Below are 23,614 nucleotides of genomic sequence, written 5' to 3'. Positions count from 1 at the left end.
GGGTCCCAGCTTACTTAGATTAAACGTCACAATTATTGAATAACATATATGATCATTAATCACAAACCAACCTTTTTCTTGATGGACGACCCACCAGAACTACATACCCTTAACAAAAAGCTTCCATGTAGTACACATCATATATATATTCACATAGCCTATAAAATTGATATGAACAAAACTCCATTTCCGGAGAACTAACGGTGACCTACAGCCAGGGACGGACCCAACCAAAAATCTGAATAGAGACCTAAATGAAGGGTTAATTATAAAGAAACTTTTGTGATTATAGTAAATAAGATAAAAAGTCCACTAAACTAAAAAATTGTGTGGGGGCATGTCCCACTACTCTAAACGTCGGTCCGCCCCTGCCTACAACCCAGACTACTTTGAAACATATGTTAGGCTAAACTGTGATCATGCATACATTATATATCTTCTGAATTTCTGCACAAATTAAATGATAGAAACAGCCGTGGATTGCGCCAAAAAGCAAGCAGGGGAAAGCTGGCCTTTTCGATAGGTAAGTTCTCTATCTCAAACTTTTGTACTGAATCTCCGAAATTCTCAGATATGGGTGTCCTGTAAGATCTCTTTATTATAGGCAATAGCTATTTTTTAATTATCCGGTCTTTTGTACTAATATGATTGCTTATGTGACCCATGAGGAACGAAGATCACCCTCGGAAGTCAGCAGATATTACCACCACTCATCAGTTAGTTGCTTTCTATATAATATGTATAGAAAAAGTGTTATCATGACTGCTAGAATAATTGTGATAACTATGCAGCATGTGAAAAAGGAAATAAATTTCACGAAGTTCTGGTTTCTTCGTCATGAACAGCCATAAGCTAGCATCAGCCATTAATTCCATGTACGCTTAAACCATACACAGCCTAGACGTACGATTCATTGCGGGCAGCATATGTGTATAAGAACATCATATTGTAATGGTGAGAAGGTTTATAATTACTGATTGCAGGTTCGAAGACAATCTCTTTATATAATTATTAGTATGGGGGGAGAAGGTTTGCTTTGATTTATCCTTTTCTTACACCCGATTCACGTAAAAAAAACTTTGGCAATAGGTCTTTTTTTTATATGTTGCACCCTTTGTTTCGTTTTATAGGTAAACAGTAGCTTTTTAACAACAGCTTGGAACTGCACTTTGCAGCGTGTTAGCTCCCTAGAATAATCCCTCTGTCATGCCGGCCTGCCAAGACGTGTCTCGAGGCGACTACAGTATTCTCGCTAAGGAGTCGTCCTCGGGCAGGCACTTTCTTTTCCTAATCGCATGCTTGCTTAGCATCTAACCTTCCTAACGCCTGCTTTTCTTGACAGTGTGTTTTGTGTGAGGTCCAGCTCCAGCAGGAACCACTAAACGAGAGGGGCCGGCTAGCTAGATTGCAAGAGGATGTCAAACCGTAGGAGAAAGGACTGTCGAGTAACGTTCATTTGGAAAGGGTGGTTTTGAACATTTGCTCGATACTTATATTTAAACTCTATTCTATTTATAGTACTTAAGTAGTATTATTATAAGTATTTGTATACACGTTCTCCTGGGGATAGCCGGATAGCATGTCATAAGGAATCCTAACATTGAGCTATCTTTGTCTGCGAAACTCCGTTGTCTAGCTAACTTGTTGTGCAAAAAAAAAAGAGTGAATAAACAAAAAAAATTACAGAAACTATATAAATTTGCCTGCTGCTAGCTTAGTCTGCGACTGCTGTCCAACATAAGTTACAGAGCTAGTAGTGTTGACATGCAAGCCTTTGACTGAGTGTGTGTTTTAAATTGTTGTAACAACCATCAAGTGGGCGTCTAGCTAGCAGTCATAGGGCGCAAACTATGGCCCTGTTTGGGACAGCTGCTGCTTGTTGAAAAAGCAGCTTATCTGATAAGCTGGTAAAAAGCAGCTTCTGCTTGTTGGCTGCTTTTAGTTCATTTTGAGAAGCAGCTGAACTGATAAGCTGCTGCAGAAGCTGCCTGTTTGGCATGACTTCAGCTTAAATTTGTGAAGAAGCTGAAAATAAACTGTGCCAAACAGGGCCTATAGCACATTGGCGATGTTTCTGGGGGAACCACAAGCCGGCATTCCGACCAACAATTAACAAGCCACATGCATGCATGGATGAGGCGGGCCTAAACGTCAATCACACATGCCAATTTCCTGACCCAGCAATGGACTCCAGATCGGTCGCTATATAAAAAAAAAATTTATGGCGGGCGCACACATAAATCACATAGCCATGTGGCTTTCCCGGCAGACCGAGTTGTTTTTATCCTCGACTAAAAAAAGACAGATACTGGCACTGCGCGTTGTTGCGTTACATGTGACTACATGAGTATGGCCACAGTCCCGCAGAAGAAGTACTGTACTATATATGGAGGCCGCCTTGGCTATATGTATACTAATAGGAATTTTAGGTTCGTTTACTAAAGTATCATGCATAGTAGGCAACGGAAAAGAAACGGTGCAATCGACTAAAGTATTATGCAATTGACTAAAGTATTTTAGGATCCGAACACGGTATCAAGCTAACGTATTTTTTCACGTTTGACTAACTTATACTACTTCCGTTATCGAATATTTGTCGGCGCCTAGTTTACTTTTGAACTAAAACGCGATAAATAAAAAAAACGGAGAGAGTACAATATCAATATTGATGATACCAGATATTTCCATGTTATATATAAAATACAGTGTCGCAAAAGTTAACTTTATTAAATTGTAGATACTTGAACAAAGAGTGTAATTGAGCTTTTAGATTTTGTTTCGGATGGAGGTGGTATATCATCAGTGTATTGTATTGTATGACGACCAAAAGATATAGGTGGTGGTGGCAAGTGTAGTTGGACAAATACAGGTCACCAAACTCGGCGACACCGTGCCCGGGTGGTAATGCATTGGGGATTTGGGGGCAGAGGACGACGGTCCTGCGCGCGGCGGTGTGTCGTTCAAGCAAGCGGCCGCAGCCGGCCGCAGCACCTGCAACACCACGCCAGCGACGCGAACGCGAGCACGGGTGCTGGCGCAGGCCTGCCAAAGTGCCAAGGCCATGCACGTACGCCATCGGCGAGGCTGGAAAGCGAACGCGCCAGCCCAGCCCTGCTAGTGGCTAGTGCTCACTCCTGTGAATGGGATGCAGCTCGCACAGGGCAGGCCGCCTTTCTCGGCCGCTGATCTTATCCGGAACTGTTCGCGCGCGGTGAGAGAGTCACCGGTCCGGCTCCGGCGAGGGGTTCCCTGGTCCCCGCCCGGCCTCCCGCCACAGTGCTTGCTGGACTGGATACAAAAACTGCCGGCGCGGATGGGCGGATGGCGCTGTAAACCTAGGGTCGCTAGCTAGAAGGCATTAAGAATCCTCGGCTTTCGAGGGCGGATTGCCGATAGCCGTCTGTCCTGTCCCTCCCCTCTCACCAAGTCACCATGGAGGGCTGTGTGTGACAGACAGGCCGACTACTGCAGCGTGCGCAGCAGCCGAGGCTACAGTGAAACGGTGAAGACCAGCAATCAGTATCACTATCAGGCTCACAGGTGACGGGGGACGGCGTTGGAGATGGAGAGGGTGCAGGGTGCTGTAGCACGTATTGGCCCATTCATGGAGAGGGTGCTGCACCTGCAGTAGGCCTGCCTTCTCCGGTTCTTCTCCGTCGTCGTCGCGTCCGTTTAACCGCGGCATACGCGTGTTGGTTGGCCCTGGGCCCTGGCACACGGGAGTACACCTGGCGTGGGCCCTTCCGCTGGTTCTGGTTTGTGCTACTACTACCACGTGTCCGTCCCACGACCTCTGTGATGACTGACTTCACTGGAAACGGAAAACGTACTGTACTACGGTCGCAGACTCGCAGCCACCTTCCAGCGCTCGCTCTCTCTCTCTCTCCCTTGAAATTGACCTATCGCTTGACCAATCGGGTCTTCTGCTGGTAGGCGCATAGCTTCCATTCGTCCAACATGACGACAAGTAATGTGTGTACTGCATGGTTCGTACGATTCCCTGTCTCTGCAGCGGGAGGTCCTTAACCCAAGAAAAGATTCCATAGCCTCACCAAGGACAGGCACCGGGTACAGTACAGTGACAGCACCACCCATAAAACGTTTGCATATTCTCCCAGATCTCGGACAAGAGCAGATCCACCCCCAATGATCCGCTCCTCCAACGCTTCATCACTCACCATTCTTCTCGTCTCAGCTCTGTTTGAGTGTTTGGCAAGTGCATCGAGATGATGGCGGCGACGGGCACGAGATCGATCAGAGAGGGGAAGGCGCCAGATTTCCATGATTATGTTTGCCTACGGTTCAGGCCCATGCATATAGTACTCTACACACGTGTGCTTATTTGCGATGCGCATTACTACGTTCATAAATATATGACACCATTATTTTTTTTTAAAAAAAATTGACTAATTGTATTATTTAAAATAGTTTATGATTTTTTTAAAAAAATAATAAGTTATCATTTTTTGTGATTTGTTTTATCACTTAAAATAGTTTATGATTGACTTAAATTTTTATATTTTTGAATAAATATTTTGAATAAGACGAGTGATTAAACTTTTTGAAAAAATAAGCATTGCCATATATTTATGAACGGATGTAGTAGTATACAGTATTAGCAGGCAATGTGGCTACGATACGACATGGTTCTTCTAACCACGTGTGCTTTTCTCTTGTCTCAGAATACATGCGCGTGCCGATTTTCACTCATGCAGACAGCGACAAAGCAGCAAGACAAGCACGCGGCACACATTCGTTTTTTTCCCTTCCCGGGAGATTCTGCGTCTTGGAAAATTCATGGAAGGATATGAAACCATCAGTAAAGTCTAATTTGGCAACTTTATTTTCCTACAAAAATTCTTTAGAAAAAATGAGGCGGCACACATTCATGGAAGCTATGCAGATATTCCGAATTCCGATGGCGATTTACAGGGGCAGGGCCAAGAACCCAAGAGGAAAAGCTGACGACGAAACGGGCAACGACCGCAGCGACGAGAGGACGCGACAACAACCGCGAACCCTCGTGGACGGGTTCGTTCGCGCGTCATCTTTGGGCTTTTGTTGTGGCTAGGTGATGAGTAGTACGTCTGTACGTGTACGTAAACGTCACAGAAACTGCTACCACGCACACCGACGTCTCTCTGGAAGCACCACCAAATACGTGACACCGATGCATGGCACCAACTGCTGTATCGATCACGACGAACATGAACCGTCACGTATTCCACATGTGCTCTTGTACAAGTACGTGGTCACTTCTCGGACGACGCTCTCTCTGCGAGTGGACGAACTATATTTTCAGGTATAGTGTATATATGCTGTCCGGACAACAGTTCAGGAGGCCTCAAGTTGTACGTGTTCCACGTCTGAAATGCGAGTACACCTACAACGTTGGAGAGAATACTGAAACTCGGTACTGTTCTATGTTTGGTCTGAAAACATAGCAGCGACTTTGCTGCAATAACAAAAAAAAAAAGGAAAACAAAGTTCTTGCTCGTATTCAGATAAATGCATCGCGTAGTCCAGTTAAATGATAAGCTAATGTATCCAGGGACGCTGCTTTAAAATAAATGGGAGAAAACCGAGCCAGTAGAAGCAAAGGCAATGTATGATTGTGTGCTTAAATGAAGTACTAGTGACTACTGGACCTTTGTAGTTACCAGAAAATATCCACTAAAAGAATGAAATTGAGTGAAGGTCTATGCCGCACTCCCCATAATGTAAGTCCGCCGTTGTCTAAATACCCAGTGGAGAATTATCCATTGACACCTCGAATAGTACCTTATGAGATGGCGACCGGAACCAGAATCGCCAGGAGCATGCAGTCGTTCCTTCTCCTAGCCTGCCTGTACAGTCGAACGCACCTCACGAACGAGGCTCTAAGACACAGCGAGCATCAGCTTTAGGGGGCCCTTAAAGGCGGCCATTATTTGCAGGTTAAGCTTCGTGAGGCCCCCACACTGTTGCCTCCCCTCTCTGCATATCAGTCCTTGACCTCCTCCCCCTTTGCTTCTAAGGAGGTTTTGTTCTGCGATCTTTTTTTATGCCTTTAATCAATTATTCAGCCTTGGGGTCACATTAGCACGAGCCATTGGCAATTTTGCCATTATCATTTGTGGGCTTCGCCAGTATGCTATCGGACCCACAAATCATAGACACAGACGGTCCCACCAGTCATAGACACGAGATGGCATAATAACAGGCAGCCAAAATTGAGAGTGGCAAAATAGCAAATTTCATAGACACAGACTAATGTATAGTATCCTAGCTAATTCACAAACCGTCTGTAACAGCGTAGATACATCTACGTACTTTCCTAAAAACATATGCTTTAGGAGGCTGTTTGGTTTGTGGCTAACTATACCACACTTTACCTAACTTTAGTCATTCGAATTAAATAACTAACCTTAGTCACAAAAGTATGGTAAAATATGACAAATTAGACAGCGAAGAGGTCTACAAACACATAACCCCTTTAGTATTTAGCCATGTGCTAGCGCATGTGCGCAAAGGGCTGGTATCTGGCTGCTGCTGCTGCAGACCGGCCGTAAAAAGCGACAGCATCTTAGAAGAGCTGGACCATTGCACATTGCACTGCTCTTTTTATCCAGTGGCACAGTAGTTTAAACGACTAGAGCTGGTACGGAATCACACTAGTGTTATCAGTGCCAGCACAATGCAGTTCATCTCATGTACCGGCCGGGACAGTAGTGACTGGGAAGTTCAGTTTGAGGTACTGTACTGACGAGTTTGCCTCTTACCACAGCAGAAAGGTACGCTGGCTGCACCTACCGTAGTCAGGTACCTCCGCTGAACGCGAGCGTTTAAGTTTGATGTACTCGTACTCTCACTCCTAACAAGCTAGCTTGCTAGAACTCCCGTTTAAGTTTGATGTACGTCCATCGATCTGCATTAATTCTGTAGTGGTGAAGTTCATCTTTATTATGCATGCACACCTCTTGTACACATGGAGACGAGACGAGCGACTTCATCATTGCCTGATGCTCTGTGTGTTTGCCAAGCCCCATGCGTACAGGTTACAAAGGATGGCAGTACTAGCACCATTAGCACAAAGTAAAGTTTCGACAAGCTTGGAGTTCAATGCTCCATCCAGTTCGTTGAGATTATTCGACTTTTTTTTAGCAGCTGTTTGGTTGGGCACATACTCCTTTGCTTATTGCTGGAAACGGACCACTTCTGAGAATCCAAAACGCATGCAGTTGCTTCGCTTCACATACCGTCCCCTCGATCGGGAAAGTAGACCTTGTTTTTCGGTGCTTGACTTGCATCGAAAAATCTATTCTCGACAGAAGCTTAGGAATTTGTCAAAGCTGGATGATCCACTTTTCTCTTTGAATGCTCCGCTAAATGGAGTAGTACAACCTTAAGAAGATAGCGAATCGAGGCTGGTTATTCTAGTCGTAAAGGAAGAAATGTTGGCTATAGATTTCTAATTTGTTAAACACATGGGAATACCTGCTTTTCCAATGCAAGCCTGCAACACCTTTCCCTTTCCCTTTTGGATATCGTGAATTCATATTGTACAAGTATTTTGGATGGGCAATAAGCAACAAGAACATGAAGAGAGGTGAAAACAGACTTCATTTCGAGATGCAGCCATGCAGGACCCGAGGTCTGGTAGTCCGATTTTTTGTTGGTGACTGTATATCCACTATCCAGGTACTAGCTAAGAACGCTGTTGAATGACAGAACAACAAAACTTTGACAAGCTTCAGCATTAGCTGAGGTGTCACCCAGCAGCGACTGCTGATCGCGGAGTTTTAACATCGGTGGTGCTCAGCCATCAGAGTTGTCCGATAATAATGCTAGTTAGCTAGTTAGTTAGTAGTAATAGATCCATCAACGAAGGTAAGTGTCACCAAATAAAGCACGATTTTTTTTTCGGTCAGTTAGCACCAGAACACCCAACCCAATTAAGAGAGCCTTTCTGGAAGTTCTGGTCCGTTCTTCAGTGGAGATAAGGTAATTATGTCCCTCTCCCTAGTCCCTAGTGAGAAGCGATAACTGATTACCAAGCATGCTTCATGGTTTTAAACTTTTCTGTAGTGCATGGGGGTACGCCGATTTAACTAGGATGCTACTGGTTGTTATATACTGCCTTGAAACAGAAGGAACATGATGGTGGTAATCAGTGTTGTTGCGAGTGATGCCTGCTGGTGATTAGGTCGTCGTCTCATGTCGTCGTTCCAGCTTTATCCAAGTTGACGGCAATATTTTGATTCCTTTCTCAGCATGTGTGAATCGATGTGTTTTTCTAAACTCAAGGTCAGGTATTGTTCTACTTCCTCATTCAACTTCCTTCACACTTGCGATACACTTTCTTTCTATTCTACCTAACCGGAGTCTTCGTGTAGAAACATACTTTTTTTTTCTTCTTCTGGCGCAAAGTTCAGTTCGGTCAGAATTTGCTTGTGGCATATACTAGTTTTTGATTGCTAGAAGCATAGAATAAAAAATCCAGCCAAGTTTCTTAAACAAAAGTATGTATGTGTGGCATCGTGTGGTGTGTGTCTTTGTCAGTGGGACGGCGATTGAGAAAAAAGGTTGGAAAGAAAGAGGCCACTGATGGAAACCGTCGCCATTAGTTTGTTCTGCTTGTCCGAGCTTAAGCTAAAAGCAATCCTGCAAATCCTAGCAACCAGCCAGCTATGTGGAACTGGAAGATTATTGCATCGTATAGGTGGCCTAGTAACATCTATAGTCCAACATGATACCAGTTATTACGCCCCTACATGCGCTTTCTATATCTATTCCGCCGTAGGCCGTAGCTAGTAACATGAGTAATTGAGTTAAATGGGTCAGAAGTCAGAACAGAGAGTCAAATGGAAACTAGATTTCTCACAAACAAGACTGCCGCCTGACGGCACTGCATTGTCACCTGTTTCAGAGACGCTTTACATTTCAACACGTGTCGCAGGCAGGTTGGCGACACACACACTGCTACGGTAGGATTCGCCTTTTCTGACTAACAATCGTATTCTACGGCAAAGCAGCAATAGAAGAAGAATCGGCATGTGTGTGATCTGCACAACGTAACGAGTTCCTTTAATTTGTTTAGTTGCTTGCTTGTCGATCTAGAGGCAAAGCTAGCTAACGGCATGTGATCCCGCGCGAGCGGCTTGTGGAGCACGTCCGCCAGTTGATTTGCTTGTGCTAACATGATCCACCACCAGCATTCCCTGATCCACACAATCACGCAAGAAATGATCAGCAATATTCCAAATAATCAGCATGTAACCGGGAAGAGCCATAGTCCTTGACATGAGGCTGTTGAGGCAGCAATGTATTCGGCGGCCTCACAAGCTGATAATGCCACCGCCCGCTGCTTGTGTGATTGCCAGCTAAAACAGGACTGCTACCAATGGGGGGGGAAACAATACGAGACCAAAGGTGCTCTTACTGTCATCCCCATCCGCCCTGCCAGATCAGAATCACTATAGCCCGTCCCGTCGACTCAGGTTCATCTCGCCATCACCTCGGCCAAAGAAGCAGCCGTCGCTGCGTGCTCCACCAATGTACCGCAGCAAATGCTTCAGTGCTACTATGTGCTCTGTGGTCGGCGCATCCATACCATACACCTGCTCTGCAAAGACAATGTCAGGGCGTGTGTTGTCGCACCCTGGAATTTCCCAAATTTCAGGATGTGAAACAGCCAAAGCCGAGCAGGGGAGGGGAGCAAGAAGCACGGTGAAATCGGTGTCGACAACAAATCAGTGGTACCGTACTAGTTTTTTTTGCATCCAAATCGGTGGGCCGTGGATGGATAGGGAGGGAGGGAGTTGCGCGGCAAAGTCTAGACACGGCAGAATCCAGTGGACTAGATTCTGAGGGGGGTTTAAGTTGGGCCGTGCCTGGGGCTTGGTCTCGTCTAGAGATGTCAATGGCTAATTCCCCATCGGTTTATAGCATCCCAGACTCATTCCCATCATGTTTGATACATTCTCATACTCATACTCATACTCATCATGGGTATAAAACTCATCCCATACCCATCCTCATTCGGGTTTCGGGTCCCCAATGGGTCCCTATCCCAATTAAGGAATAACTAGGTACTAACATCTAGCACAAACTATCCAGATTTCATACATCACAACATTGGCAAGCACTCATCCATGAACCATTATCCATTCATCCATTCATCAGAAAAGAAATCAGTACTTGGAACTAATATAAAAAATGGAGTCTGCCGGGTTTGATGGCCGACTCGACCTCAACTCATTTATACAAACAGGACAGGTGTACGCGTATGAAATACCCATGGGTAATCGGGTTCGGATTATTGCTTCCCAAACCCATACTCGTTTACCCAATGGGTGAAGATTTTGTTCCATATCCATATCCATGAGGACAATTTTTGTCTCATACCTGTACCCTAATAGGGGAATTCCCCACGGGTTATCGGGTATCGGATCCCCGTTGACATCTCTAACTCTCGTCAGTTCCAGATTTCGGTGAGGGCGGTCCCGGCTACGAATAGCATCGTCTCTAGCTCTCAGCTCAGCTTCGGCCCGGAGAGATAGGCCTCCAGTCCAGCAGCAAGGACTTCGTGCGAGGTGGCTGTGCGGGGCAGGGGGAGAAGGTGGAGAGACGTGGTCTAGTGTTTGATTTTGGAACTAGTTAGAATAGACCGGCTCCATCTAGGAAATTTTGGAGAGCCTGATTGAGCATTTAAACGTATTTTTTCTTTTTTAAGATACTCAAATCAATCTAAACAACAATAAGTTAAGAGTGAGGTGGTTTGGTCACACCCAACTTCAAAACCAAACACTACAAAAAAAAGTTCTTTTTGTTGTGTTCCATGTGGAAGTAACGTTCTTCGGTTCAGACTGAGGGCACATAAGCAATAACTAAACAGAAAAATCCAACGTGTACGCTAATTAAGAAGAGAGAGTCATCGGTCGTTCTCTCGTGTGGCGACGGCATTGTCCCATGTTCTAATGTTAAGAGACGTTAAGATAACCACTATATGACTACTTCAGTCAACAGTATAATAAACAACTCATCGTATGACTTGTTTATTTATATTGTCTGTCAAATGTACATGCCATAGGGGCAATGCGGCCATGCCATGTCCGTCGACCCACGAATGAATGGCATGTGGCACGAGGCATTGTTGAGAGCGTGGGCGCTTGTGCGGAAGCCACGTGCCCCCGTCGCAAAGGCCGGAGCAGCGATATCCCGCTCGGTGGATTCGGCGCGGTTCTTCTAGCGCTCTGACACCCGAGATCTTCATATCCTCGGCGTGCAGGGGAGGCTTCTTGCAGAAGGGATGATGAGTACGGTGCACCGCTCGGCACGGACGCACTGTTTTCCAGCTGACCGGTCAGATGCGGCGCCTGCTGGATGACCCTGATGCCGCCTGCCATTGGATTGGACAGGACGCATTAAATCCTGGGAGGGCGCGTCGCCCGCTGGCGTGGTGGCAGGCGGCGCGTCCTTTCAGCAATAAATGTAGAGGCCGCTCGGCTGGGTGGGCTTTATGCCAGGCTTGGCCCGCTGGTTTATGTGTCGGGCCACTAGCCACGCGACAGCAGGAGGCAGTGCAGGACAAGGTCTGGGCACGTGCCAGCACCGGACCCCTACCTTCGTCGGGGTCCTCCCCATCTCGGGACCCTGCCAATGCTGAGGCCTTCCAGGGGATCCGACATACCTTTTGGGGTCCCGGACTAGTATGTATAGGGGTCCGGTGTCTTCCTGCGGGGTCCGGTCCTAACGACGAACACCGGAATGTACTCCCTTTCCTTGCCACGTGGCGCTCCCGGACCTGTCCATTGAGCGCCATTCTCCACGTGGTCTTGAGGCGTTGCACGGGTGCGGCGCCTTTATGCAGTAGCAGAAGGTACCCCTGATTGAGGCCAAGGTATTGACAACGGTACATATATTTCTTGACGGTTTGTTTAGGTTCTTAATAATTTTTACTTTTAAAAATAAATAGAAATATGACTCGATTATAATATAATGTGATTCTTAGATTCTATAGCTGTAAAATTTAGAGCATGATCAGGAAGGCAGGACACGTCGGTCGAAAGCAATCCAGTTTTCTGTTTCTACTTATACACGTCCGTGGGGCTTGAGATAGGCCATACGGCCGCCTCATGTTTGTCATTTTATCTAGTACGTACTATCTAGCTAGCTTGCGTAACGAACATGGATTTTGACATTAGATAAGCTGCCGACACAGAACAGAACCAGCAAGCAATGTAAAAAGCATCTATATACGCAGGATGCCTGAACAGGGCAGCACCCCGCACGCGAACAATACGATGGTGGCAGCAGCCGACGGCGTACGTGAAGAACCGGTGTTGCGTCTAGAGATGGCAATGGGGACCTGATCCCTGATTCCCCGCGGGGAATTCCTCTATTAGGGGATGGGGATGGGGAAGTTTCTTCCCCACGGGAATGTAAATAGGGAAAAGTTCTCCCCCGACGGGTAAACGGGGATAGGGATGGGAAAGCATTCCCCATCCCCGTTCCCCGCGGGGATCCGTTAAACTTACATGTGACAATGTTTTCATGTAATAGTTAATGATAAAAATAAAGAATTGCCTTGTCAAAAGATCACACGTTGTACAAATACATTGATTTTAATGTGCACATAATGAATTTTACATCTAACAATGTGTATAAGTGACAATATTTTACATTAATAACAAATGAAGTACGATTTAATTATAATTTAAGCGGGGATGGGGATCCCCGACGGGGATTTATCCCCGCGGGGAACGGGGAGGGGATTTGTTATATAATGATTTTACATTATATAACAAATGAATTCCCCGTTGCCATCCCTAGTTGCGTCCCATCAGCCTCGCCCCGGCGGCATCCACGGCGTCACTGCCCACTGGCAGTGCACGGCGCCATTCGGCCATTGATTGGAATATATGCCCGAATTGTTTTTTTTTTTTGCGTATATACATATTCACGAGTATACAATCAGCAGCTACCAACCTCAGATTGCCAGATTGGGCCTTGTTCGCTTGTGTAGAAATGAGCGTACGAATTGTTCGAGTTGACCATAACTAAAATGGTTTCAGACATCTAACGCCACGCCAGGGGAAACGGACCTTAAACTTGACGCATAATGAAAACACAACAGGACAGGACCACGCAGTGTAAAAGGCTACCACGGTCACAGCCACGTTGACGTCCCTGTTATCTATGACGTGGTATCTCGATGCCACCAACTTGGCAAATGGGCTACTGAGAAATCTGCATCAGCCTTCCTCTAGACTAGACACCGGTGTTGCTGTACCGACAGTAAGGCCCTGTTTGGGAACAAAGTTTTTGAAAACCACAGTTTTTGAAATACTATACTATACTTTAGTTATGACAATACCGTAGTTTATAATACCGCAGTTTTGAAAACTGAGGTCTAGAGCTAAGTTTAGAATGCCTTAAAACAACTATAGTATTTGCAATACTTCAGTTTTGAAAACAGAGATTTTACCCAGCTTGCCAAACACCATTATGTATATAATACTGCAGTATTTGAGAATACTGCAGTATTCTTCCAAAACTGCAGAAAAACTTTGTTCCCAAACACCCCCTAAACTGACAACGCGACAGCGGTCGCTAGTCGTTCGTCTATGAAGATCTGAATACCCAGTGTCCCTCGGTCCCAGGGCGGTGAGGTGAAGTGTGTGCTGCACACGTACCCAATCATCACGCGGTCCTGTTCGCTGCATATTTCAGACTCATCAAAGCGAGTCCCCCTCAACCTCAACCCCCTCTCCAGGATCAAACGAAGAAGGTCCGACTGTGACAGATCACCGGGGACAAAAATACTTACTACTACTACTACTACATAAAAGCACCTCGCTTAATCTACAAGGGCCTCTGCGCATCCGGGCGGAATCGAAAGAAGCCGCAAGAAACTGTCGTGGCCGCCCGGCCGGACGGGGGTGTTTTGGCGTGTGGTCAATTAAAAACCAGGACGACCCAAAGAGATGCTAGTGGAGAAAAGTCAGTCCAATGACTGAAAGCTTTTTATGCCTCTGCGCATGCATGTACTTTTCCCCAATTCTATTCTTCTTGCTCTAATTTTCTATCTTTCTTTAGTTTTCTTTTGGAGAATACTTATGCCTGAAGTTACTGGCAGTGGCAGTGGTGGGAGGACAAGAGTACCAGGGGGGGGGTGGTTGTGCTGTGCTGCAGCTGATAGCGTTCAGTGGCACGTAGGTATCAGCCGAGGCTAGCTCAAGTGCGCCGCCCGCAAGGCCATTACCCATCACGGGGCGATGGTTCGCGAGACTGATCACGATCGACCGGCTTTAGCGACCACCGAAAAACTACAGCACAGAGCTGCGCGGGTCAGAGCGCGAGACGTCAATTCTTTCTTGCGCACCTATCTAGCGACTGCTGAACGAATATTCGTTTTTTCCCCCGAGCTTGCTCTACCTCCTGGTCCTGGTGACTGACGAGCTTTTTTCGACTGGAGATGCCATGGGCCCTCCTCCCTCGGATAGTCAGATGGAATTGCTTTGCCTGAAACTAACCTGAATAAACAGGACGCACAAAGCAAGACCAACTGGCTGAATCTTGAAATCGTACACTAATACTCTCTACCCCTCTGTTTACAGATGAATTCGTCGTCAAGGGTCAAAAGAGAAGTAGGTAGGTGGTATGGTAGCAACAAGGACAGGATTATTACCCGACCGAAATCAGCTCTGTTCATTCACATGCCCCGGTATATCATCTGCAGGCGGGCGGAGACGGATACACGAGGAGGAATGGAAGTACATCTCAGAGCCAGGAGGGATGGACGACGACGGTACATACAAGCAGCGAAAACCAAAGAACAAGAGAGAGAGAGAGAAGCCAAAATGAAGCGGAATCACTAGTACCCCGCACCGCAGCAACAGCACTAGAAGCCTCGGCAGAGACGGAACCTGCTGCCCCACGGCCGCGGCTGCGGCCCGAACCGGCTGGGCCGCCTAGGCGCCGGCGCCGTGGTGCGGCTCAGCATCTCCCACATCACGTGCACGTCCTCGTACTCGCACGTGCTCACCTCCTGCCGCAGCCTCCACAGCCCTGCAACAAGCAGCAACCAGCGACGGGGTCAGTCAGCGCAGCGCAGCGCAGCGCAGCGCAGCGCAGACGGGAGATTGTACGGGAGCCGCCGACGAACGCCGAGCCTCGCCCTCGCGCCGTACCGGTCTGGCGAACCCCGAAGCGGGACGCGACGCCGAGCCAGGCCCGCCGCACCGGCAGCACGACGCGGTCCCACCAGTAGCCCATCGACAGATATAGATCGCCGTCGCCCCCTACCGACGCCAGGCAGTCAGCCCGCCCGCCGGCCGGACTTGCACCGCAGGGGACCGGACGGGACTACCCTAGGGCCTAGGCCTGCTCGGTCCTCCCTCTTGCTTCCTTCTTCCTCCCCCTCGCTGCGTGTCCGGTACTCTGGTCGGTCCTCTCTCCTCTATCCCTCGTTCCCTCTCCGCCTCCCCCTATTTGTACGCGCGGGGGGAGAGGAGAACCGCGAGGCACCGACGCTCGCGCTCAAGTGACACTGACGCGGTGGGCTCGGACCGGGAGTGGTACTGCGTGGGGCACGAGCGTCAGTGGGGCTGGTGGGTACGGTTGTTGCGGGGCAGTTACTTAACGGGCTAGGGCGGGCACGTGCCGTGAGGCGGTAGGCGGCGTCGCACACGTCGGCGCGATGCTGATAAAGCGGGGCCCAGGAAGAGAAGAGGGGTTCATATTTCATGGGCGCGGCGGGTATGTGGCGGAGGCGGTTGAGTGGTGGTTGCGGGGGCGTGGATTGTGGAACCATGTCAGAATGTGGGAGGAGAGTTAGGTCACCCGCGCGAGCTGCTGTGCTGTGTTGGGCTGGGCCCAGAAGCCTGACGTTGCTTAAACTGTCGACTCTGCGTTGGCGAGACGACAGAAATGACGATACAACTAGGTGGACTCCTACTCATTAGTTGTAGGCTACGACTACGAGTACGTTTAGGGGCTCCTCATAAACGAACCTCATAAACGAGGCTCCAAAACCCAGCGAGCATCAGTTTTAGGGGCTCCTCAATCCCCTCCGATCTCCTCATTATCCCTGGTCACCAAATCAGCCTTAAAGACGTACATTGTTTGCAGGTTAAGCTTCGTGAGGCCCCACACTGTTCCCTCCCCTCTATATATCAGTCCTTGACCTCCTCCCCCTTTGCTTCTAAGGAGGTTGTTCTGCGATCTTTTTTTATGCCTTTAATCAATTATTCAGCCTTGTGGGTCACATTATTAGTATCCTAGCTAATTCACAAACCGTCTGTAACATTTCGCGAATAGCTTTAGGGGGTATTTGGTTTCTAGCGACTAATGTTTAGTCTCTACATTTTATTCCATTTTAGTTCCAAAATTGCTAAATATAGAAAATAAAACTTTATTTTAGTTTCTATATTTAGCAATTTATATACTAAAAAGGAATAAAATAAAGGGACTAAACATTAGTCCCTAGAAACCAAACAGCCCCTTAGTCACATATGCTTTAGGTCTGCAAACACATGACCCCGTTAGCATTTAACCATGTGCTAGCGCATGTGCGCAAAGGGCTGATATCTGGCTGCTGGTTCTGCTGCTGCTGCAGACCGTAAAAAGCGACAGCATCTTAGAAGAGCTAGGTGGACCATTGCACTGCTCTTTTTTATCCAGTGGCACAGTAGTTTAAACGACTAGAGCTGGTACGGAATCACACTAGTGTTATCAGTGCCAGCACAATGCAGTTCATCTCATGTACCGGGACAGTAGTGACTGGGAAGTTCAGTTTGAGGTACTGTACTGACGAGTTTGCCTCTTACCACAGCAGAAGCTAGGTACGCTGGCTGCACCTACCGTAGTCAGGTACCTCCGCTGAACGCGAGCGTTTATGTTTGATGTACTCGTACTCTCACTCCTAACAAACATTAATTCTGTAGTGGTGAAGTTCATCTTTATGATGTACACCTCTTGTACACATGGAGACGAGACGAGCGACTTCATCATTGCCTGATGCTCTGTGTGTTTGCCAAGCCCCATGCGTATGTACTAGCTGGTTACAAAGCTAGGATGGTACTAGTACTAGCACCACCATTAGCACAACGCAAAGTAAGTTTCGACAAGCTTGGAGTTCAATGCTCCATCCAGTTCGTTGAGATTATTCGACCTTTTTTTTAGCTGTTTAGTTGGGCACATACTCCTTTGCTTATTGCTGGAAACGGACCACTCAGAGAATCCAAAACGCATGCAGTTGCTTCGCTTCACATACCGTGCCCCCGATCGGGAAAGTAGACATTGTTTGCGGTGCTGGACTTGCATCGAAAAATCTATTCTCGACCGAAGCTTAGGAATTTGTCAACGCTGGATCCACTTTTCTCTTTGAATGCTCAGATAAATGGAGTAGTACATTTTTTGAAAGGGAAAGACAAAAGAATTGCCTTCCAATATATTAGATAAAAGGAGTAAACACTGTACAAAAACTGGCACAAAAAATGACGTCAACACCAAAAACACTAGACAAGCAACACCTATCTAGCACCACTGAATAAAATCTAACCCTCTGGCCAGGCCCCCAGACACTACTAGCAGGTCAGACCTCTACCCACAAGATCTTTCACCATCTGCACCACTTGTTCTGTCGTTCTCTGTTGACCCTTGAAGATTCTGTTGTTTCTCTCCAACCATAAGCTCTACCAGAAATAAAATAGAAGGCCATCGAAACTTTTTCTTGAATGCTTGTTACAGAGCAACCTCAGCCTGAACCACCATTCGCTAAGAGTGAGTAGTACAAGTGTACAACCTTAAAAAGATTGCGATCGAGGCAGGTTATTCTAGTCGTAAAGGAAGAAATGTTGGCCATAGATTTCTAATTTGTTAAACACATGGGAATACCTGCTTTTCCAATGTAAAAAAAGACAAAACTGTTTGTCGGTGACTGTATATCCACTATCCAGGTACTAGCTAGCTAAGAACGCTGTTGAATGAAAGAACAGCAAAACTTTGACAAGCTTCATGTTCACGTTGCTTTCACTCTGACAAGCTTCAGCATTATTAGCTGAGGCGTCACCCAGCAGCGACTGCTGATCGCTGAGTTTTAACATCGGTGGTGCTCAGCCATCAGAGTTGTCCGATAATAATGCTAGTTAGCTAGTTAGTTAGTAGTAATAGATCCATCAACGAAGGTAAGTGTCACCAATAAAGCACGATTTTTTCGGTCAGTTAGCACCAGAACCCAACCCAATTAAGAGAGCCTTCTGGAAGTTCTGGTCCGTTCTTCAGTGGAGATAAGGTAATTATGTCCCTCTCACTAGTGAGATGTGCGATAACTGATTACCAAGCATGCTTCATGGTTTTAAACTTTTCTGTAGTGCATGGGGTACGCCGATTTAACTAGGATGCTACTGGTTGTTATATACTGCCTTGAAACAGAAGGAACATGATGGTGGTAATCAGTGTTGTTGCGAGTGATGCCTGCTGGTGATTAGGTCGTCGTCTCATGTCGTCGTTCCAGCTTTATCCAAGTTGACGACAATAATATTTTGATTCCTTTCTCAGCATGTGTGAATCGATGTGTTTTTCTAAGCTCAAGGTCAGGTATTGTTCTACTTCCTCATTCAACTTCCTTCACACTTGCGATACACTTTCTTTCTATTCTACCTAACCGGAGTCTTCGTGTAGAAACATACCTTTTTTTTTCCTTCTGGCGCAAAGTTCAGTTCGGTCAGAATTTGCTTCTGGCATATACTAGTTTTTGATTGCTAGAAGCCTAGAATAGTGACATGTATCGTAGAATAAAAAATCCAGCAAAGTTTCTTAAACAAAAGTATGTATGTGTGGCATCGTGTGGTGTGTGTCTTTGTCACTTTGTCAGTGGGACGGCGATTGAGAAAAAGGTTGGAAAGAAAGAGGCCACTGATGGAAACCATCGCCATTAGTTTGTTCTGCTTGTCCGAGCTTAAGCTAAAAGCAATCCTGCAAATCCTAGCAACCAGCCAGCTATGTGGAACTGGAAGATTATGGCATCGTATAGGTGGCTAGTAACATCTATAGTCCAACATGATACCAGTTATCACGCCCCTACATGACTAGTTCATGATAGGTAATCACGCGCTTTCTATATCTATTCTGCCGTAGGCCGTAGCTAGTAACATGAGTAATTGAGTTAAATGGATCAGAACAGAGAGTCAAATGGAAACTTGATTTCTATATCTATTCTGACGGCACTGCATTGTCACCTGTTTCAGAGACGCTTTATATTTCAACACGTGTTGCAGGTTGAGGACACACACACTGCTACGGACTACGGTGGTAGGATTCCCCTTTTCTGACTGACAATCGTATTCTAAGGCAAAGCAGCAATAGAAGAATCGGCATGTGTGTGATCTGCACAACGTAACGAGGTCCTTTAATTTGTTTTAGTTGCTTGCTTGTCGATCTAGAGGCAAAGCTAGCTAACAGTCCTATCTATTCAGCACTAGCACGTCCCATTGTTTGATTGCAGATTTACCAGCGCCAACCCTTCGAAATTTCAGGGTGTGATGAAGCAGTCAAGCCAAGCAGGGGAGGGGAGCGGGAAGCAAGAAGCACGGTTTAATCGGTGCGGGTACCGTACTTGTTTTTTTCCCCCAAATCGGTGGGCCGTGGGCCGTGGATGGATAGGGAGGGAGGGAGGGAGTTGCGCAGCAAAGTCTAGGCACCAGTGTGTTGCACGGCAGAATCCAGTGGACTAGATTCTGATGGGGGTTTGAGTTGGGCCGTGCCGGGGGGCTAGGTCCCGTCAGTTCCAGATTTAGGTGATCGGATTAAGGGCCTGAAGGAAAACATTGTTGAAGCTCATTGTAGATCATTCTAGTAATCATCACCAGTCGCTGGTTGCCCCGTCTTCAAAGCAGCATGAGCGCGCGTCGGAGGCGTCGTTGAGGGCGGTCCCGGCTACGGCTAGCATCGTCTCCAGTCTAGCAGCAAGGACTTCGTGCGAGGTGGCTGTGCGGGGGCAGGGAAGAAGGCGGAGACACGTGGTCTAGTGTTTGATTTCGGGGATGGTCCGGCTCTATGCCAGGGAGCTGTTCCGTCTATTTTTTTTTCTTGAAGAGTCAGATTCATCATTTAAAAATATTTTTTCCTTTTTAAGATACTCGAATCAATTCAAACAACAACAAATTAAGAGTGAGTTGGTTCGGTCCCATCTAACTTCGAAACCAAACACTATCTAAAAGTTCTTTTTGTTGTAACCCGCGTGGAAGTAACGTTCTTCAGTTCAGACCGAGGGCACATAAGCAATAACTAAACAGAAAAATCCAACGTGTACGCTAATTAAGGAGAGAGAGTCATCGGTCGGTCGGTTGTTCTCTCGTGTGGACGTGTGGTGACGGCTTTGTCCCATGTTCCAACGTTAAGAGACGTTAAGATAACCAATAATGTATGGCTACTTCGACCGTGTTCAATGCAACTTGTATATTGGATCTCTTAATGACTGTCAAATGAATTAAAAATCGCATAGACAGTATAACAGGCAACTAATTGTATGAATTGTCTATTTGTATTGTCTATACATACTTTTTAATATATATATATAGTTATCTTAAATTCTATATCACCCTAGGCAGGCAGGACACGTCGGTCGAAAGCAATCCAGTTTTTCTGTTTCTACTTATACACGTCAGTGGGGCTTGAGATAGGCCATACGGCCGCCTCATGTTTGTCATCTAGCTAGCCTTGCGTATACTAACATGGATTTTGGCATTAGATAAGCTGCCGACGACACACAACCAGCAAGCAATGTAAAAAGCATCTATATACGCAGGATGCCTGAACAGGGCAGCACCCCGCACGCCAACAACATGATGATGGCAGCAGCCGACGGCGTACGTGAAGAACCGTTGTTGCGTCCCCATCCATCAGCCTCGCCCGGCGGCATCCACGAATGGCAGTGCACGGCGCCATTCGGCCATTGATTGGAATATATGCTCAATTGTTTTTGCGTATATACATATTTACGAGTATACAATCAGCTACCAACCTCAGATTGGGCCTTGTTCGTTTGTCTAGAAATGAGCGTACGTACGAATTGTTCCGGTTGACCAAAAAATTATATAAATTACAAATGGTTTCAGACATCTAACGACTAACGCCACGCCAGGGGAAACGGGCCTCATTAAGCTTGACGCATATGAAAACACATCAGGATCACGTAGTGTAAAAGGCTACCACGTTGACGTCCCTGTTATTTATGACGTGGTATCTCACTATCTCGATGTCATGATTTAGGGTCTGTTTGGTTGGGATGTGGCTGTAAAAAAAAGCTGTTGTGGGCTGTGAGCTGTGAAAAAAGCTACTGTGTGCTGTGAACTGCTAAAAAGCTAAAAATCGTTTGGTGAAAACCACTAAAAGTCGCTAAAAATTCCTCCATATATATTTTCACAGTTCCACCTAAAAGCTGCTAAAAGCAGGTCCAGAGGTGATTTTAGTTTTGCACTATAAGAAAGTCGGCTTTTAGAAAAAACTGCTTTCCAGATTCAGCATTTTAATTTGACTTCTGGCTTTTAGGGGGCAAAAATCAAAGCCAAAAGTCAAACCAAACACATCCTTATACTACTAATAAACCATATATCCTCAGTGCGGTCATGCCACAAACTTCGCAATTTTTTAATGAAAATAGGATTGCAAACTTCCATACGCGAGCAGAGAAATTGCGGTGAGGTGCGGGTGCCCAGTCAATTGCAGCTTCGAAAAAACTAAAATAAAGAAGGCCTGATCATAGCGCCCGTTTTATCGGAGAAACGGCCTGTCAGAAAGATGTATGCGCCTTGACATGCGTATCTATGCATCCCATTTTTTTTTTGTAGGTTATGACTTACTAATCATGACACTGACGGGCTACTGACAAATCTGCATCAGCCGCCCTCTAGACACCGGTGTTGCTGTACCGACAGTAAACTGACAACGCGACAGCGGTCGCTACAGTAGCCGGTGTACAGGTGTCGTTCGTCTATGATTGATGATCTGAGACTAGCCGCAGCGGTGCACGCTGCACCGCTCCCTCCCCTTGCATGCGGCGCGTAGGGGGCACCCTATAGCCGCAGCGGTGCCCCCTACAGCGCCCCCTACGTGTCGGTCCCCTTCTCTCTCCCCTCAGATCTAGCGTGTCACTGTTCATCACCCTAAACACTGTGCTGTGGGTCCACGAGTAATTGTTAGTAGATAAAAAATTGATAGTTGATATAGAAAATGATATTTTATAGTGGTAGTGGGGTATAGGGGAGTATTTAGGGGGAACCGCTGCGGGAGATGAAAAAATAGGGGGGAAAATAGGGGGAAAAAGTGATATAGGGGGAAATATTTAGAGGTAACGGTTGCGGATAGCCTGAATACCCAGTATCTCTCGGTCCCAGGGCGGTGAGCTGAAGTGTGTACTGCACACGTACCCAACCATCACGCAAGGTCCTGTCTGTGCTCCTGTTCGCTACATTTAAGCGAGTCCCCCCTCACTCAATCCCCTCTCCAGGATCAAACGAAGAAGGTCTGACTGCGACAGATCACCGGGGAAAAAAATACTTACTACTACAGTACTACTACATAAAAGCACCTCGCTTAATCTAAGTTTGTGTGTGCTAAATGACAGGAACCCGCGCGCGCGCGCGGCGGAGCGGATTTCCGCGGGAGACAGCAGCATCCGAGCGGGATCGAAAGAAAGCCGCAAGAAACTGTCGTGGCCGCCCGGTCGGACGGGGGTGTTTTGGCGTGTGCTCAATTAAAAACCAGGGCGCCCTGCCCCCCTCGCCGGCCTCGCGTCTTTTGCCAGGACAGGACGACCCAAAGAGATGCTAGTGAGAGAAAAGCCAGTCCAATGACTGAAAGCTATTATGCCTCTGCGCATGCATGTACCTTTCCCCAATTCTATCTTGCTCTAATTTTCTATCTTTCTTTAGTTTTCTTTTGGAGAATACTTATGCCTGAAGTTACTGGCAGTGGTGGGAGAAGACAGAAGAGTACCAGGGGGGTGGTTGTGCTGCAGCCTGCAGGAGCTGATAGCGTTCAGTAGCACGTAGGTATCAGCCGAGGCTAGCTGAAGTGCGCCGCCCGCAACGCCATTACCCATCACGGGGCGATGGTTTGCGAGACTGATCACGATCGATCGGCTTCAGTGACCACCGAAAAACTACAGCACAGAGCTGCATCCACCATCAGGGCGGGTCAGAGCGAGACGTCAATTCTTTCTTGCGCACCTATCTAGCGACTGCGGAACGAATATTCGTCCCCCCCTACCTCCTGGTCCTGGTGACTGACGAGTTTTTTTCGACTGAAGATGCCATGGGCCCTCCTCCTCGGACAGTCAAATTGAATTGCTTTGCTTGAAATTAACCTGAATAAACAGGACGCACAAAGCAAGACCAACTGGCTGAATCTTGAAATCCTACACTAATACTCTCTACCCCTTTGTTTACAGATGAATTCGTCGTCAAGGGTCAAAAAGAGAACAGATAAGGAGGCATGATTATGCAACAGATAGATGGAGAAGTAGGTAGGTGGTATGGTAGAAACAATGACAGGATTATTACCCGACCGAAATCAGCTCTGTTCATTCACGTGCCCCGGTATATCATCTGCAGGCGGATGGAGACGGATA

At 46.9% G+C, this 23,614-nt stretch overlaps 1 protein-coding gene across 1 annotated transcript; it reads right to left on the bottom strand.

Annotated features, from left to right (window-relative positions):
• Positions 1-14,553: 14,553 nt before the first annotated feature.
• On the bottom strand, positions 14,554-15,502 carry LOC100278486 (uncharacterized). Its single transcript, XM_008662203.3, has 2 exons — positions 15,174-15,502; positions 14,554-15,051 (listed from the first exon to the last, which is right to left on the bottom strand). Exons 1-2 carry the CDS (start codon positions 15,256-15,258, stop codon positions 14,885-14,887), a joined length of 252 nt encoding a protein of 83 aa, XP_008660425.1. The 5' UTR covers positions 15,259-15,502; the 3' UTR covers positions 14,554-14,884.
• Positions 15,503-23,614: the final 8,112 nt, after the last annotated feature.

Source organism: Zea mays, chromosome 9, assembly GCF_902167145.1.
Source record: "Zea mays cultivar B73 chromosome 9, Zm-B73-REFERENCE-NAM-5.0, whole genome shotgun sequence".
Classification (NCBI taxonomy): Eukaryota; Viridiplantae; Streptophyta; class Magnoliopsida; order Poales; family Poaceae; genus Zea; species Zea mays.
This window is presented reverse-complemented; position numbering and strand designations above follow the sequence as displayed.